This window comes from Larimichthys crocea, chromosome VII (assembly GCF_000972845.2).
Source record: "Larimichthys crocea isolate SSNF chromosome VII, L_crocea_2.0, whole genome shotgun sequence".
NCBI classification, from domain to species: Eukaryota; Metazoa; Chordata; class Actinopteri; family Sciaenidae; genus Larimichthys; species Larimichthys crocea.
The window spans coordinates 12,156,407-12,174,937 of NC_040017.1; the positions used below are offsets into that span (position 1 = coordinate 12,156,407).

The 18,531-nt window shown below is 41.0% G+C and overlaps 1 protein-coding gene across 5 annotated transcripts in view; it reads right to left on the bottom strand.

Annotated features, from left to right (window-relative positions):
- Nucleotides 1–779: 779 nt before the first annotated feature.
- ets1 (v-ets avian erythroblastosis virus E26 oncogene homolog 1) overlaps nucleotides 780–18,531 on the bottom strand; it is a 37,305-nt gene continuing 19,553 nt past the window's right edge. For all 5 annotated transcript variants that reach the window (XM_019265320.2, XM_019265321.2, XM_027280260.1 and 2 more), the window contains 7 exons: nucleotides 12,226–12,345; nucleotides 11,361–11,561; nucleotides 11,039–11,116; nucleotides 10,405–10,650; nucleotides 8,794–9,054; nucleotides 4,433–4,551; nucleotides 780–4,074 (listed from right to left, as the gene is read on the bottom strand). In XM_019265320.2, coding sequence (XP_019120865.1) covers nucleotides 3,859–4,074; nucleotides 4,433–4,551; nucleotides 8,794–9,054; nucleotides 10,405–10,650; nucleotides 11,039–11,116; nucleotides 11,361–11,561; nucleotides 12,226–12,345 — 1,241 coding nt within the window. In that variant the 3' untranslated portion in view covers nucleotides 780–3,858. The remainder of the gene's footprint in view (nucleotides 4,075–4,432; nucleotides 4,552–8,793; nucleotides 9,055–10,404; nucleotides 10,651–11,038; nucleotides 11,117–11,360; nucleotides 11,562–12,225; nucleotides 12,346–18,531) is intronic.

Sequence of the window (18,531 nt, forward strand, 5' to 3'; positions counted from 1 at the left end):
TTTGCTGTGACATGAATTAATGTACATGTTAAATCAGTCATGCGTGTATTGGTATATTCTGTGTAATTTATACAGTCGCATATGTTATTTTTACATTGCTTTGTACATTGTCAAACATTCCATTTGTCCATTTTTGTAGGTTTGTCCCAAACTAAATACACATTTCTACACATTTGTGTCTTATTTGTGTTTTATTTTATTTTAATGTATAATATGTTTTGTTTCGACATTCAGATTGCAAAACTGAAAAACAGCTTACTGGATCTGGATTTTGGCCTTATTGCTAGACTCGCTGCAGCAGGGCCAAACAGCTGTGCTGTTTGGGGCAGCAGGCCATGGCCCTGTATGTTTTCTATCTACAGTGGAATTTATATGAGCCCGGGGTTACAAGCACATGAATGGGCCCCAGTGTGCTGGTTCTGTTTTGACGTCACCTCATCAGTGCGCAAGGGACACACTCGTTAAAACTGGGACAGACCATGGCCCGCATGTATTTCAAAGGGAACCTAGGTCCCCTTTGAAGGACCCGGGTTTGGTGATTTGAACAATAGACAGATTTGTTTGCCTAATTTGGTGAGTCAGGCACTATTGCAGCATCAACTGTTCATTTGAAACATCTATCAGTGACTCATTCTCTTTCTGTTCTACCTATTTTGTAGAGGACTCTGGTGACTCCCAATAATATATTATATTAGTATATAGTACTATATCAGCACTAAATATAAAGTATAATTATAATGTATGTGCATGAACAAAAACAACAACAGAACACACAAATATGAAATCTTTGTTCACATATATTTTATAACATTTTGAAGTACATTAAGTACATTTTAGAAATAGAAGCTACAGTTTATAAAACCTTTCCAGCAGAAATCATTGATGGGCCAGCATCAGCCTTTTTTCTCTAGCAGACAGGTCTATTTTCTGTATAAAAAAGAATAAAAAAACAAAACAAAACAAAAAAAGAATTCGCTACATTTTGTCCTGCGCTACCTTTAAATTCCCATGAAAGCACCAGCTGTCTGCGTCTCGTCTTTTATAAAATATAAATTATTGAAAAATATTCAAATGTTTGCGAACTAAATACAATAAAAATGATCTCATAACAAAAATACAGAGACTATAAAATATACAAAAGAAAAAACAAAACAAAAAACATCCAAAAACAAAAAAACGGTTTTCCTTCTGAATCCATTCTGAGATATGCATATGCCACAAACTACTGGTGTGTATGCCCGACTAAGGTTCATTAATACATAACCTGACAATTCCTGACAAAATCATTTTCAAAATATTAACATTGTTTTTGTTAGCACAATAATCTTATGAAGCCAACCGTAGGAATATTATGACCTTGTGTGGAGGGGAAAAAAAAAAAAACTTTCCAGGGCACTGATAGCAGTTACAATTATGTTTAAAACTCTGTAAAGCTCTTTCCAACATAAAACTCTAAAAATGAACCTGAACAAAATAAAACAGAAAAAAGAAAAAGAAAACAGTGTTTTGAAACCTTGACATCCACATGCAGAAAAGAATGAAAAAAACAAAACAAAACAAAAAAAAAAACAGTGCAGCTTATTACTAATTCATTTGTTGAAGTTTTTGTTACGGATGACAAGCATGGGCGAAGGTTTGTGAGTCAGTGCTTGATGATGTGGGACAAGCTTTTGTTACCAATTAAAACATTATGAACATATACAGCATATCTTCTCTACACTCAGTGGGAAACACAGAACGATGAAGGCATTTCTCTTTGTCCTAAAGCTGTGTGTTTTCCAACATATTAACAAAAAGATGAAAGAAGAGTCAACACTTTCCAAAAAAATATGAGAGAATTCTGGTCCCTGTCCTCCAACTTTGTAGATGATACCCAAAGCACCATGGCTAAAGACCTCACATGAGTTTTGGTTATTATTCCTGCTTTGTCTCTTGCTTATTTGTGTAATCTGGGTCTCAATAAAGCATTATGAAATACAATCTGTACAAATAGACATCTCAAAAGCTATTTTCATCCATATGGGTAACATTCAGCCACTGTAAACAATAACATTGTATTCTAAGATGATATTCCACTTTGGCATTTCCCATAAGGCCCGTATACAGACACTTTTCCCACTGTCGGGAGGAAACCACTGCCAATTTGCTCAAAGGTAACCAGTGATACTTAATGCATGTCTTCTGAGCAAACTGCACAAATATGGGTGGAATCATAGATGAGTTACTCACTATGAACTATAGAAGTAACTCACACACCTAAAAATGAAATACAAATGTCTGCCACTAGCCCTCAATGTCTCCATTTGCGATGAGGTTTCAGCTCAAAGCTGCATCCGACCACAACGGCGGTGGAAAATTAAGTACACAACCCATGTAATGCAAACCTCCAAGCAGTGCCAACTTGCATCAATTCTGTCAGACCTCACAAGTGATCATTACCTGCGGGGTCAACAAATTCCTTTCAGTCACCTTCACCTATCCCATACAACTTCCAATTCTCTCTAGTCAACGTTTTTCTAATCGCCTGTCCCTTTTTCCTACACTGTACCTTCACTCTATACTGCAGTTGTTTCCATGTGACCAAAATGTACGGCTTAACAAAAAGGGAAAAAAAAAAAAAAAATCTGACAATCTTAGGATTTTGTAAAAATCACTCCCTCAACTATTTCACTTGTGATTTTATCATATAGACAGACAAGACTATTCAAACACTTCTAAAGCAACACGAACATGGACAGTGAACCGACAAATTATGCATCTAATCTGCACATTAAACAACTCTTCTTACCAAAGACTCCTGAATTTCCCCACATAAGATTGTCTACAGTTTGCTAATACTGGTGGTATATGCAAAAATGCATAAGTTTCAGTCACAATATGTGTCTCTCTAACAAGGTGGCAAACATGTACGTAAAGGTGAAAGCGTCAGTTTCAAAAGCAACGGCTACTTTCAGTTGCCTGTCTATCAGACACTCTTGGGATGAGTAATCTCACCATGTCCTCACACCCTTCAAAGCACACGGCCGGTATCTATAGTGTTGTCTGATAACGAATCAGCACATTTCAGTTAATGGCTCCTAGAGAACAGAACAGTTACACTTGCATGTAATGTTTGGTTCCACTGTAATACCTTCATTGACAACATAAGAAAAATAATATTTCCAATATATGCCTGGTTGGTTTACATTGGGTGTTCTGAACATCAATAATATAATACTGGCACAAGCATACGCTCCTCAAACAACAAATTAAAAAACAACACTTTTTGGTCCAAGCTGAAAACTCTTTCTTTGCCAAAGAGAGACAGTAAGCATGTATGTAAATATGACATTTAACCCCTCCTTCGTTTTTTACATTTTGGCAACCATCATTTTCATAGCGGGAACTTTCCGCCCGCGATTTGTTTACCCCAACAATGAAATGAATCATTTTTATTTTGCGCTTTTTCTCGGTTCTCTCAGACTTTGTCTTGGTCCTCTCGTCTTCCCCGCTGTGCTACTTAGGCAGAACAGAACCTGAACTCTACCCGACAGTGCTCCTTCTGCCTTGAGCTGCTAAATAATACCGGTACATTTCACACATATGCACGCTCACACACGCACGCACACACACACGCACGCATACACATCTCAAATGCAACAGGGTATGAATACAGGCTTTTGGCTTGTGCCTTCTTTTTAAAACATGGTCTGAGAGACAGGAGCTTGAAGTTGACATAGACCACAATTCGTCATTAAAAACATTTTGGTCCCCAAAAAAACGGTTTACCGACTCTATCAAACAGTTAAGACCACTTTATGAGCCACAGTCCACGTGGCCCTTTAATTTTTGTGTTCACTTTCTCTGTCTTCTTTGCATTCACTCGTCCGTATCGGGCTTTACGTCCAACATTGCATGCAGCTCCTCAGGAGTGTACCCCAGCAGGCTTTTTAAGTCACAGACAAAGCGGTAGACATAGCGTTTCCCTGATGTCTTGTGGATGATATTCTTGTCATAGTAGTAGCGTAGGCCACGGCTCAACTTCTCATAGTTCATCTTGGGCTTGTTTTTCCTCTTGCCCCACCTCCGAGCAACCTAAAACAACACATAGAGCAAGCCTGTCAAGTTGATTTATAAACCCAAACAGCAAAAAAAAAAAAAAAAGATATATTAAATATGTAACAAATTAGTTGGGTTTAAAATCGAAGACACATTGTGTTTTGTTGTTTGTTTTTGCTTTCTTTTTATGTGGTAGTGATCATCTACATTTTAAAACGAAACAATACTAATGCAAAATCAGCACAACTAACCCTTCCAGAAAGATCGGTGGAGCCAAAAAAAGGCATGCAAACGTTTTTTTTAAACAAAGTCACAAGACATCTTGTTCATCTGGCTAACTACTTAGGACCTCCCAGCACGTGTACCAGTGGCCAGCAGTGTCACGACCTCTCACCTCATCTGGGTCAGAAAGCTTGAACTCCCAGCCGTCGCCTGTCCAGCTGATGAAGGACTGGCAAGACTTGTCGGTCAGCAGCTCCAGAAGAAACTGCCACAGCTGGATGGGGCCGCTGCCTGCAGAACAGATGGGACAGGGAGAGAAGGTGTGGATTTAGAAAACAAGCTTGTTGTTGTTGGTGTAGACACTGCATGGTGTTAATTTAATAAATATGAGCTTGGAGGAAATATCCAGACTCAAGTTCTATAGTCCAGTTATTAGTTCAATGTCTGTATTGTACATAACACATTTAATCTATGGTATGATGATGCTATGGGTTACACACAAGTGGTAAAACACATTTTTGGGAAGAGACTGCCAATGCACTGCAAGAATAAGAGGAGAAAAAATTGCAGGCCAGGTCAAAAGGAGGGTAATCACTACATTTGTGTGACTGAAAGTGTTAAATATTCATAGCAATTATTCACTTAAATGTCTGAAGAGGGACAAAGTAAACCTTCTAATCTGGGTCAGACTTTAAGTACAGCAGTGGAACCAAATGTCCTCCTAAATACAAGAGTCCCATTCATTTTGTATTCCCTTGTCTGCCAGTTGCCCTGTGCAGTATGTGAATCTAGAGTCTGTGTCTGTATGAGTTCCATACTGATGAAATCACTAGTTTTAAAATAAGAGGGGCTGCCTTTAGGCTTCAGCAACTCAAGCATCTCAAGGACTTGAATACAGGCTGTGTGTGTGTGTGTGTGTGTGTGTGTGTGTGTGTGTGTGTGTGTGTGTGTGTGTGTGTGTGTGTGTGTGTGAGAGAGAGAGAGAAAGAGAGCGTTTGCTTTGTCATCTGTAATGTCATAATGGGCTGCATATTTTCACAAGTAAATCGTAACAAAGTTAAAAGTGAACTCTAACGCTATTACAACAGCTTATTACAACTCGTGGAAAAAAAAAAGAAAAAAAAAAAAAAAAAGGAGGGAAAGCGGAACAAAGACAACCAGAAAAAGGTTGGTCTTGTCTCTGAACTAGATTCACTGCAGTACACTTTGATCGTGTGGTTTTTCGAGCATATACTAACGCACCCACTTTTGAGGCTCGTATGTAGAAATCACACCTGCCTATGCAGCACACCGCCTCAGCAAAACTGAAGCTTAGCAAAAGTCACCACTCTCGAGTGCCTCAGAAAACCAAACGTACCCTTATACAACACAAACAAAAGCTTTCAGGGAAACAGACGTGTGGGTTTGAATGCTTGAAATGTGCTTGCGAGCCCTCTTTGCTCCTGCTAGGATTGGAGAAGGTGCATGACAAAAGCCACCCCGAATTTGGAAAATAAGCAGCGGTGCAACACTGGGTCTCTTTCAGACAGAAAGCTTTGACTCGCATTCCAAAAGTCTGCTACTGTAACAGCGAGCCCACATAAGGGTGATACAGTGCCCGTTTACCAGCCCCCTGTGCTCTCACGCCAGAATGTAGGCGACCCTTTGACAAAAAAAAAAGTTTCCAAAAATATGTTACAAGTCTACATGCACAATGGGCCTCATTGAAAAAGCATACAGTGTGGCTTGGGCGGGGGGGCTTGCATTCACAGCAGCGTTAAGTATCTGACCCATGGCACGCTAAACGAGTGTTGTGTATATGCAGCTATAGCAAGAGAGCGTGTAGCGATTGTGGAAAATTAATTTAGAGATTTTTTGGTTTTTAGATATGTCAAATCATGATTCTTACATTTCAAAAGTGATTTTATCAGCATTACCAGTTTGTACCAATTTGACTGAATCTAGTGGCGATGCAAAATAAAGTGCATGATGTTACTGTAGACAGAGGTGTAAAATGGCAAATTGTCACAGGAAGCCACAGAGCTGATAACTGGAGCTTCACTTATCTCTCTGCAGCCTTAACACGCTCCGTGTCCTCACTACGAGTGTTACTTGTCACCCTGTGACTGGAACAGGAAGCCGAGCAAAGCAAACTGTCATAAACATCGATTTGGAATTTTACAAAACTTGTCTCTTTATTTTTATTTTTTTATATGTTTTGTTAGGTTTCTATCTTACTTTCCTTTTCTTCCTCTATTTCTTTATCCACCCACTTACATTACGCACATCGCGCACACATGTACACATGTTCCATCTCTGAGCGACTACACTCTCCTTACCACTCTTATAACTGCTGCTAATAGAAGCTAAGGCCAGAGCAGAATGCTTGACATTTTTCCCTTTCAGGAAAATTGGGGTATTTTAGTATAATTTTTTTTCCCCTCCTTCCTGCCCTTTTCCAGTTGTGTAAAAGCTCAGAGGAAGTACAATCTCCTCTGTGTGAATACATTACTATGCATTAGGCAGGAAACACTCGCCAGGCTTTCACACATGAGCTCTTTGGAGTCATCTATCCTCTCGTAACTACTCATTCATGTCAGACGTCAAGATTGAAGCAGTGAATTGTTCCAGAATGTAAGAAGATATTTCCACAGGCTTAGCTTTACAAATTTAGACATAAGAGATTTTTGTCAAAGCAAAAGAGGTAGGTAGGTGGTAGGTGTAAGAATCTCTCTTCTTCATCCAGAATATTAATCCTACACATTTCACTATATAAGCTTTTGCATCATGTTTATTTTTATCAATTTATTTTTAGTTTCATGCTTAAGTCCTATTTTCTCAAATGGGACGCAGGGAGGAACACAGTCTCTAATGGTTACTACAGGGGCTTTCAGACTGTCTTGACTCCTCGTTATTTGATTATATGTACATTACAACTTTCCAGCATCATTATGAATGAATGACTCATTGTTCTGTAAGAGGCTTTTGAACTAAAACCATACAGATAACCAATTAAGTTGTGCATAACAACCTTGGCGTAGTCTGTTGATATCTGATGTATGTATTGTTCATGACATTGACAAATTTGCTTGGATTTCCCCTTTTTCCAATGCTGGCAATCTCGCAGCCTTGTGACTACAATTTAAACGCGGCTGAAAAAGTCCCAAACACTTCAGCATTAATTCAGTGTCTACACTGGAACTGTTCAATGGTTCTTGCAAACCAGATTTCAAAGCAGCAGTGCATGTCATAAAGACTCCAATAACTAATATGTATTATCGTATGCACCACATGACCTGAGTACATTATTGTATGCGTCACTTACATTTGTTTTTACATTAAAAGAAAAGTTTCAGTTTCTTAGGTCCGTAGAAGCAGCTCAGTCTTATCATACACATCCTGGTAAACCGTTAAAAGTAGTAACAGCGGTAGTTCTTTCATGCACCTTTTATAGACCAAAAGCTATGGCAGATGTTAAAATAGCACGTTTGCTTTAGAAGAGTTTGCAGATATCTCCACATCTCATTCAACCTGGAGAACATAACATAAACCAGATCTTTGAGCATGTACGAGTATGAAGATACCTCATGAGATGAAGAGATAATTTTACTCTCGTGTTAGATGCAAGGGCAGGCATAAATTCTATGTATCACCCGCGTTGCTAGGACGACCTGGGAAAAAAATAGGTTGAGATGCGGGCTGCAGATAACAAGGAGGTAGATGAGTGAAGTGAAGACAGAACAAAAGAATCGAGAAAAAGATGAAGAGGGTTCGAGTGAAATCTGTTATGTTTCCTGTAATGTGCATGACTTGGGCTGCCAGGGTAAAAGGTGTTGTTGTTTTTTTTAAAGTGCTGCATTAAGGCACTCCCACATCTGGGGCTTTTGCAAAGCATCAACAAGTGTGTTACAGCTGCACTGAATTTTATTCCCTATAGAACTGGTAGCAGGAACTCAATTCTGCATCTTTTGAGAATATTTCACCCAAAAAAAGAACATGCAAATATTTATTTGCTTCTGGTTTTATTTGCACATTTGCATTCTGTGAAAATGTGTTGTTAACCTTTTAAGTGAGTTTTTTTTTTTGGTTTGTTTTATGGTTATTGAAATTTTGCAGCCTAACATTTATTTATTTATTTTTTGCATAAAGGTGAATGTCAACAAGTCTATTGATGCACACACTAAAATAATCATATACACCATGTTTGAGCTCACTTGCATACATATACATATATATATATAGTTAAAAATATAGTATAATAAATAACATAGTTCTACATTTTGTTATATTCTCTAACTATTGTAATTAATAATGGATGGATTTCATTTAGGTGTACCAGTATCACAGCCCTGGGACTGTGCATGCTGGCTAACTTATTGGCACGCCTAAATGGAACAGAGCTATGATTAATGTTACTGGTTACTCTGTGCTTTCCGTGCTATGACATTTTAAAAATGTCTTCTGTGAAACAGGTCTATAAAATGCTGCAGCACTTTTCAAGGTAGGACTCTCTTTATAATTATAAACTATGACCTTTAGACCTTTAGATCTTACCTGTGTATCCTGCCAGTGCAGCTGCCGGTATGACGGGTTTATCCTTGCTGAGGTCCGAGCGCTCCCTCACATAGTCTTTGAAAGTGCCCTTGGGCTTGTGGCCATGCAAGGCGGTGGGGTAGTCTTCTGAGTCAAAGCTGTCGTATGAAGGTACCCGCTGCAGGCTGCTGAATGAAGACTGGCTGCTCCATGACTGGGTCAACCGGTCACAGCTCTCAAAGCTCTCGATGCTCTCAAAGGAGTCCTGGCCACCGAGTTTCCCTGTAAGGGAAGGATGAAGGAAAACAGCAAGAGAGACATAAATAAAGATGTTACAGAAAGGGCAAATTGTACATTTTGGAAAATCACATTTAAAAAGTCTTAAATAAAGCCTGAATTTGTATTAGGTAAGGCTTTTTCACTTTTCCTGTAAAAAAACAAAACATGTTTCTAGTAATGGGTTTATAGAGCTGTTTTCTTCAGTACTTTAATGCACAAGAATGTTAATTGTTACTGTAAGGAGCAATATTTATCAAAACAGAAATAAACAACACCTTAGTAAATTATGTTCCTCGTCACTAAGCTATACTGTTCTGTACAGTGCCATGTCTCACCCCATTTCACACCTCATTTTCCCTTTACAAACACCATTTGGATTAGATTTTAAGGGCAAGACAATCACACAAATTGCCTTGCTATTTTTGACCTTGGGAAAGATAAGAGGAGTCGTTCAATGGTGAGTCATTATCAAATGACAGATAATGCAGCGCCTCGATTGATGCCGAAATCTTCAACTGCTGAAATTGAAGCCACATGTGGATGTGGATCAGTTGTGCTACGAAATACTTTCCCACGTTTGGAGAGCACAACGCTGAAACGCTTGGTATGTGTCATGCATGGGGATTGGACCTCATACCTTACAGGCAAATGCTTAAAGCACAGGGAGGGAGGCTTGTATAATGTACATTGCACACGCTATTCATTTATACAGCTGGGGATTTGTGAGGAGAAAATCCTGGCTTTATGGCTATAAATTTAAACCATGCCACTAATTCCTCTGTAAACTATCACTGGGAGAGAAAACAAGCCTGCACATTCAGAAAAACAGTTTCATGAGAAAACCCCACGCTTGTTGCTAACTGAGGATGACACCTTCTATCTCCTTAGCCAGAAAGTTGTGGGGAGGAAAGATGAGAAAAAAAAAAAAAAAATTCTTGAAGGTTACACCACTTGAACCGTTTTACATAAAGGACAGGCGGTGAGAGAACACGTTGTGGCTTACATCCGTGTATCACACTGACAAAAACAAATAGAGTTTTCATTTTTTTCCCCAACCCAGTCTAGAGTGTATGAGACGGGTTTGCTGAACCACAAACCAACCAGAGGGCCTGCTTTTCTTCTCTTCTAATACATGCACGCTGATGTGGCATGACAAGATTCTGGTAGCTTCAGCACAATCACACGCACGCAGACACCCACGCAAACACTTTAAATGCGCTCACACGCACATGTGGACACATTTATCAAACAATCCAAACAAGAAGTAATGCAGCACATTGTGTTCTCCAGACTAATCTGACACTGCGCTCAAATCTCTACTATCTTCCTCACGTTTAGTATGTGACCCCTCACCTCTGCTGAGGCGTCCCACACACATGTTGTCGGGGGATACCACCTCCTGCTTGACAGAAAAGTAGTCCCCCTGCAGCGGATTGAGAGGCGTGTCCCGTAGGATGACAGCAGGGTATTCGCTCTCATACTTAAGCGTCAGCAATTCCTCCGAGCTGATGGGATGAAGTGTCTGATAAGACTCTGTGATGAAGCCGGGCTCGGAGTATTCAGAGGGGGGGACACACTGAGCATGCTCAACACCGTAGCCTGGAGACACAAAAGGGAAAGAAGTGTAGATAGAAAGCAGAGAAAGAAAGCGAGGAACAAAGCAGAAGAGAAAGATCAATCTTCAGAGAGTGGAATCATTACCCCAAATGCTTAGGGTGAGAACAGTCCGTAACAAAAAACAGCTCTCAGTGCACGAGTTGAATCTTGAGGATTTGAGGCAGGCATTATTGATTGGACATATCCCTCACTTCAGCAAAACCTACAGTAGCCACATGTTTTTTTTTTATCTTATACAATGGAAAGAGATTCCTTTTTTTCTAGCACTTAATGTTGTACTTGCAACACTAAACCACTCCTCCTCATATTTTAGCCATGCATTTTATGCTATTACACAGAGTGATTGACTGCAAGTGTGATGAGTACTTACTGACAAAGTAGTCTGAGGTATAACGTGATTCCTGGAAGTTGGAGGTCAGTCCATTGATGGGGTAATGCTTTGTATCCTCTTCATGAAAAATAGATAGAGAATGAGCGTCAGTGACCTCGTCATTGATTTCATGTATCATGTAACTGCATCCAGCATTATCAAAAATTAATGGCCTGAGCTAAATTGTGTCTTCCTGTTTGTCTCCTGTTACTATAGCAAATGCCAACAGTGTCCGAAATTGGTGCAAGAAGTGATATCACCCTATGTAATGCAAATGTCTAAAAAACAATTAGAGAAGCAGCATAATAACTCATCTGCTTACCTTTCTGAAGCATCTCTAAATGTTCCCAAAGGATGTCACCCACAAAGTCTGGTGCTAGGTCCAGGAAGCGATCCTTCCCCATCGCACACAGGGTGGCTCCATTCATGCAGAATTTATCAAAGTCAACATTCTTCAGACTGAACTCATTCACTGTCCACGTTAGCCACTCAGCCACATTGTTTTCTGTCCACTGTCTGGGATCTGAAGAGGATCATGATTGTCAACATGACATGTATACAGACTGAAGTGCACATACTACATATTCCCATTCAGTCAGACATTTATATTAACGTGTGAATAATGCACTAATGATAGTTATAGCACTATAAACTGCACTTTTTACACTTCAAGATCTTTTGTTATACAGCCAATTATCACACCATCTCCATGCTAAATATATTTATCTCTAACAAATCAATTAACAACAACAGAGAGGCAGCAGTGACAGCTGTAATCACAAGCTAGAACCATAGTTTGCAGATATAGTATGATTACATAGATGCATGCTGAAAGCCCTGGTGTTTCCAAACAGCATGGAGAGGCTCTGTGGTCTGTCTCCATTTAGGAAGCTAACTCATTATTTTACTGTCTGTCTACATTCTCTGGATGTTGCAGTCAGACAGTCTGCCTGGAGTGAAATGTATGTAATGTAAGGCCATTGTTAGAGTAACTGGGTGTCTCCTAGTGTTCAGTGAATCTTTCAAAGAGATGAGAGATGGATGATCTAAAGCATGCTATGGTGTGAAGTGATTTAATGAACGTGCCTGACATGTGACACGCAGAGGTGGTTTTGAGAGGGCTTATTTCATTTTGCCAAAGAAAATGCTAGCAGGGATTCATAAGAATATAAGCAGCTGAGTTTTACCTTTGGGAATGCCCAGGCGCTGCTGTTCCTTTGTGAAGCCACTGAACGTGGCCTTCAGAGCCTGAGACATCATCTCTTTACTTCCTGGAGTTAGCAGGGGAACATCTCCGCACTCCGGATCTGCCAATCACAAATTAGGAAAAGACATTGATTATGATATTATTTTGAGTAATATCAATATCTATTTCATTTAGGATTACAATTATTGCTAAGCTAATATTATATATACTGCTTTAATCATTATTGACCAAAGAAACGACAATGCATCCTGTATTGTGTTTCATGACGATAAAGCTTATTGAATGGAAAATTGAATTGAGACAGAGAGAGGGTGGGAAAGAGAGACTTGTGAATGCGGTTCGGGTTGTGAATCCACCCAGACACACTCGCGCGCACACACACACACACACACACACACACACACACGTGCACCCACTTACACAAACAAAATCAACACGGTTGTATCTGACCGTGATCAACAACATGGCTCAACAATTACATCCCGTCTAGACAGTCACTGTCTCTGTATCAGAGCCAATCTATTTAAACAAGAGTTGTCACACAGTTCAATCCGACTGTTTAAAACACTAAGACAGGTAGGTAATGCATGTGGGTTATTTTTACACACATATACATATTTTGCATGTGCTTCGGTAGGCTGAATTTAGTGCATGCTGAGCTCCAACCACTTTTTTCTAACAAATGTCTGTGTCTAGTTTCTGGTACTTAAAGACGAGGTCTTAATCCCACTCATCTGGCACTCTGCATTAAAATAAACATGCAGGTTTATTTGCAAATACTACAAATACTAACCTCTCTCCTACCCACACATTCTGGGTGGGAAAACAGCGCCTGGTGCCCATCAGTGACACCATGACCCTTGCTAGCCCTCCTACCATGTTGCCCCTACACAGTGGGCCTACTGTCACCAGACCAAGCATGGGGTCAAACATTCTGAGAGGTCAAGGGTCGAGGGATGAGGTGATGATGTCACTTTGGCTACTGGCGGGTGGCTAGGAGATTTGGGGGTGGGCTGTCTCAATGGGTCTGAGTCTCACACTAGGGTTACTGTTCTCTGCTCACAGCCAGTGGGCACCCAATGCGGAACAGAGCTCCCTTTGATGGCTTTAAACAGTGCCTGATGACTTGCACTCATCTAATTAGATTGACCAGGCTGCAGAAGTATGGGTTTAGGGAGGGGGGCAAGGGTGATGACAAGGGGAGAAGGAGAAAGACCCTAGGCTACAAACACTAGAATAGACTGCTAAAGACTAATCTGGCCGAGACTCAACAAATGACTTGTAAATAGACACAAAAAAAGCTCTGTAGAGTTCCGATTAACTGACAAGCCTTTATCATTCAATCCACAGAACGCCCACATTATTTACACAACAAAGAGGAACAGATATCATGATCTGTAAGAGGGTGCAGTATGACACAGCACACATGTTCTTGTCTAATCAACCTTGGGGGGGGGGGGGGGTCAGAGTGGGTGATGCTAAACCTCAGCAAACCACAACAGGGAATTTTGGATAAAATCAAGGGTCAGATTCTCTTCATCTCATCTGTATTGCCTGTCTCCTTTGCACATCTGTTAAAATCATTAAAAGCCAGATCATGAAAGGTTGAAAGCAAATGAGGAAAAGTTGTGTCACTTCTCTCACAGCACCACCAGTCGTCGAACCCAGATGTTCTGGCATCTCCTCAGGCTGGTGGTTTCGTCTGCCAGTAGTACACTGGGGCAACATACAGTTCATGCTTGTTTTCACCACTCGCTGACGTCTCGACCTCGTCTGGAATGCACAGCAGCTGTCCCTCCTTCGCCCATGTAACCAATGTCTGTCTGGCTGTTTGTAAAATTAGGTCTCCCAGTTTCTTTTTTCTGTCTTTGGCTCTTTTTTTTTCCCTCTATTTTCTTGGTCTAAAGAAAGAAACCTCGCAACAAGGCCCAAGACAGAGGACAGACAAGAGCTTGTTGGTTCTTCACGTGATTCAATTAGGCCTGTAATAATATATTGCTCTGTGTTACACTGGTGTACAAACAGAACGTTTTTAATTCAAGTCGAAAGTAAAGGCAAGGTAGAAGAGCTGAGAACAAACACAGAATAGACACGTTCTACAAGACCCCAGGTTAACTATTGTCAGACACAGCTGAGACACCAAAATAAATAGTGCAGTTTCACAGTGAAAGTAAGACCTGAGTGAGCTGACTTTGTCTACAAGTTAACTCTGACAGCAAGGTTGTGTAGGCCTCTACTGAGCTCATTTTACTTTTAAGCAGCATCGGTAGTGCAAAAACTGTATGGCTGCAAACTGAGATGGGACTTGGGCTCAGACAGTCTGCGCTTTGATGTGAAGGCAAGGGGCGAAATGCAGCAGTTTATTTAAGCTGGATCAAGTGCAGTTTGTCTGCACTTTCGAACCGTTTACGCCCCTCCCTCTCCATCGCTTTTATCAACCCAGACCCAGTGTGTATTTGCCCACACAGACTTGAACCCACTTGAGCACTAAATCCTCCATCAAAGATACTCAACACCATCGTGCATGAGAACTGCCATTAGGCGCTTGAAAAAGAGAGAAATATGTCAACCATGATTACAGAGCAAATTATAACGTGGACTGCAATTTGCGTGATTTCTTTTGTTTTCATTTTGAATTACTTGTTTCTCCTGCTTAAAATGAGTTTGAAGTGGGATTTTTGTTTACTGTAATTCTGCAATTCAAAGCACAACAAATGCCTTCTAAGTTTGGACTGTAAGGTGACAAAGGCAAATTGCTATTTCAACAAAACATTTCACTTATTACAGTATTGCTGTACATGTATTGTGGTATCTTTGGAAAACTGAAACATGAAAAACGTGAAGCAGAGGACAGAGTGAGGCTGAAAGGCAGACAGAAAACTGAAAAGTGCAATGATAATAGAGCAGTCTCCATGGTGAATGATCCATATGAAAGTTATCTGCGGGAGAGCTAATGTACACTGTGCATCCATTAGTGGGAGAGGCGAGCTTGGATCTAGACAATCTCTAGTAAATGATGAAGTCCTGATAGGATTTCAATGCCTGTGAGTCCCATTAGACACAGAATGGTCAGTATGTACTGAGAGTTAGAGCATCCACAAGTCATCACTTTCCACATTAGATGGTGTGGGTCTGTCCGCAAAATGAGTTCCATCCACTTAGCTCACAAATGTGGGAGTGGGTGTAAATCACAGTAAACATTATGGCACACAAACAAGACTCAGAGTAAAAAAGATCATATGGACTGAAAAGTATAAAATGAAACAAATTGCCCCTAATGATGTAGAAGGAATTATAAGTACAGCTATTCTAAGAATCATGATGAAGTGAGACTAATGTTTAGTCTGGATGTACAGTAAAAAGGTATTGATTAGCCACACCCCTCCTGCCATGATATGAGTAATGGACAGGCTGTTGAGTGTGACGACAATATTTTCCCAGAGGGATTCTCATTGACAAGCTGTGCACCTCCACCGCCCTGCCCTTATGGACCAAGCCCCAACCCAACCTTAGATGGAGGGTCTGTTAAACTCACACATATGTACACACACACACACACACAGGAACTAAATTAGCAGCCTTCTTCGCCTGTGCGCCAGAGCGTGGGCGTGAAATTGGGATTTTTGAGACTGGGGCCAAAGTCTATGGGGTTGGAACAGGCAGGGCTGGGCAGGGCAGGACAGAGCTAGGGAAGATAGTATGGGAGCATCTCGGGTGGGTGAGGGGTTGACTCAATAGGGAGGGGATGAGTCACCAACATGTAATATGAAACCATCACAGGACAAGAGAACCGGGGGTGGGCACAGCGGAGGGAGCTAGAGAGAGACTGAAGAATGAATGGGAGGTCTCATAAAAGCTCCCTCTCTTCTCCTTGTCTCTGGAGTGACATCACAGTGGGATCAGTGCCATCTCCCAGCCTCTGGCGGAGACTCAGTTCATTCATAAAGCCTGGACTGCTGCCTCCACTCAGAATGATGCAACGATAGAAGCAGAGCAGGCAACCAGACCCAACAAATAAGAGACAATATGCTTTCTATCATGCGATTGAGCTATAAATAGCCCTATAGAGTTCACCCAATGAGTGGGTGTGTGTTGGTGCAAGGAAAAAAGTGTGGCCTGTTAAAAAAATGAGGATGGCATCTAAAGGTCTATTCAATGCTGGGCTTTTCTAAAGTGAAACATGTTAAGGGTCAAATAGTTATTTATTTATACATACCAGTATCAGTGTTCATTGTATAGTGGGTTTTTTTTTTAATCAGCAAAAGAGTCAATTTCCTGTGGCTAAGTTGCCACTTCCTGTGGGAAGTGAGGTGAGGTGTGGGTTCAGGTGGGGGTGAAACTAAGGCCTCAAACCCTTCCTGAATATCCTTACATGTATACAGGTACATATCAGCTGGGTCACCGCACAGCGCAGGAAAAAAAGAGACAAGGTCTTGGCTACTTGCCAGAGGCTTATAATCGGCTCTTTAAGGCAGACCAGTCTGCCCACAGCAGACCAGAGGTGACAGTGGTATCTGAGAGAGCCTTTGATGAAGATCCATATCTGGAACCCTAGTCTGAGAACGCGGGGTCATAAACCCTACCAACATGAAGGAAGCCCATTGAACGCCACAGGGTGATAAAGTGGTGGCTGAGGGCCGCAGAGGAGCAAGAGGAGGAGGACTGGGTGGCAGTCTGGTTTTGAGAAGGCTGCTTGTTCAGCCAGCCGCTCCGCTGTTTAGATTTCCATCTCAATGCCAACCACCAGGAATAGATGTGTAGGCCTGGGTCAAGTCAAAGTAAAGAACCAAGACCATATCTAGACCCAAGCCTGCTCCAATGCAGGACAGTGTTAACCTAAAGAGATCCAATGCACAAAAACGAGCTATCCCACCATCATGGACAACAGTGCTGAAACACTAGTTTTATTCTTAGGTTCCCACCACTGGCTTCTGGCTGCCCTCTAGAAGCACAAGCCTGTGGTGGTGTAAAGCAGCTGTATGGGACGAGGCCACTACTGCTGACATCTGTCTTTGGCCATGAAACTAGAGTTGTCCAGGATCATCACCACCACAGACATACCGGCTACTGAAGCAGACTGTAAGTGAGACTAATACCCCATAGCTGCCTTGCTGTCTTTCTTTCTTCCACTCCTTCCATCTCTGAAATCATATTAGCTTATGATGTGAAAGTGCATTAACTCTACTGTTTATGCCAAAGTCTCAGCGCTTGATATGACATTACCTCCAAGCTTGAAATGATACGCGCCATCGCCAACAGACGCTAAACATATTTTTCCTAAAAGCTTGATGGAAATTCTCTTATTCCACAATGAGGGAAACAGAGACAAGGCGCTTTCAGTAGGATCTGGACCCTATTTAACTGCTTACAAGTTTTGTTGCTCTGTGATCTTTAACAGTAAGAAAACAGTTTTTAGGTATGCCTCAAGTATTAGAGATTAAGCAACAGTAATGTACTTTTCACAACAGCCCATTTCACAACCTGCAGGTTCCTTTTTTTACTTTGAGAAGGCTGACAATAATATTGGTAAGAAGCTAAATTCCAGTACGCACCAGTACTACACACAACTTGAAGGTTTTCCAAGACCTTCATACATGTTAAATATTTATAATGAAAGAACTACTTAGTCCAAAAGGATTTGAGTCTTGTTTTATCCATCAGAGCTAGACATAGTGGCGAGAAAAGGAAGCTGACAGGCAAGCACAGTACTGGAGAGTGCAGGTGGTGTTAGCCTAGCTGTATCCAGGCTTGCTGCCCTCCCAGACTCCCTGTTATAAACAGACATGGGATGCTCTGGGGGAACTGTTTAGGCCTTAAACCAAACACACGACATATCTGACAAACAGTTTACTCTCCATGTTGCATTTTTTTCTTCACAAAACATGGTGACTGCCCCATTTTTAGTCCAAACCGATACATTCCACAACCAGGTTCTTGATATAAGTGTGAATTATGTGGGACACTACACAGCCACACGTTTGCACATATCAATGAAACTGTTTGCAACTCAACCCTTCTCCTGTGCAATGCATTTACATGTAAGTGTTGTAGTGGCTGGGACCAATTATACACACACACACACATATATATATATAAGAGCTTGTTGCTTGTTTGAAGGCAAACTATGGGCGACAGATGGATACTTGATAAATAAATTCCCCCCAGACCGCAGTGTTTTCATGTTGCATGCCTCACATTCCACCTCTGTTTTACAATCTCTAATGTGCTTCTCACAGCTTTCTTGTTTTCCTCTAATGTGACCAAAAATGACTTGTGGTCCAAGTGG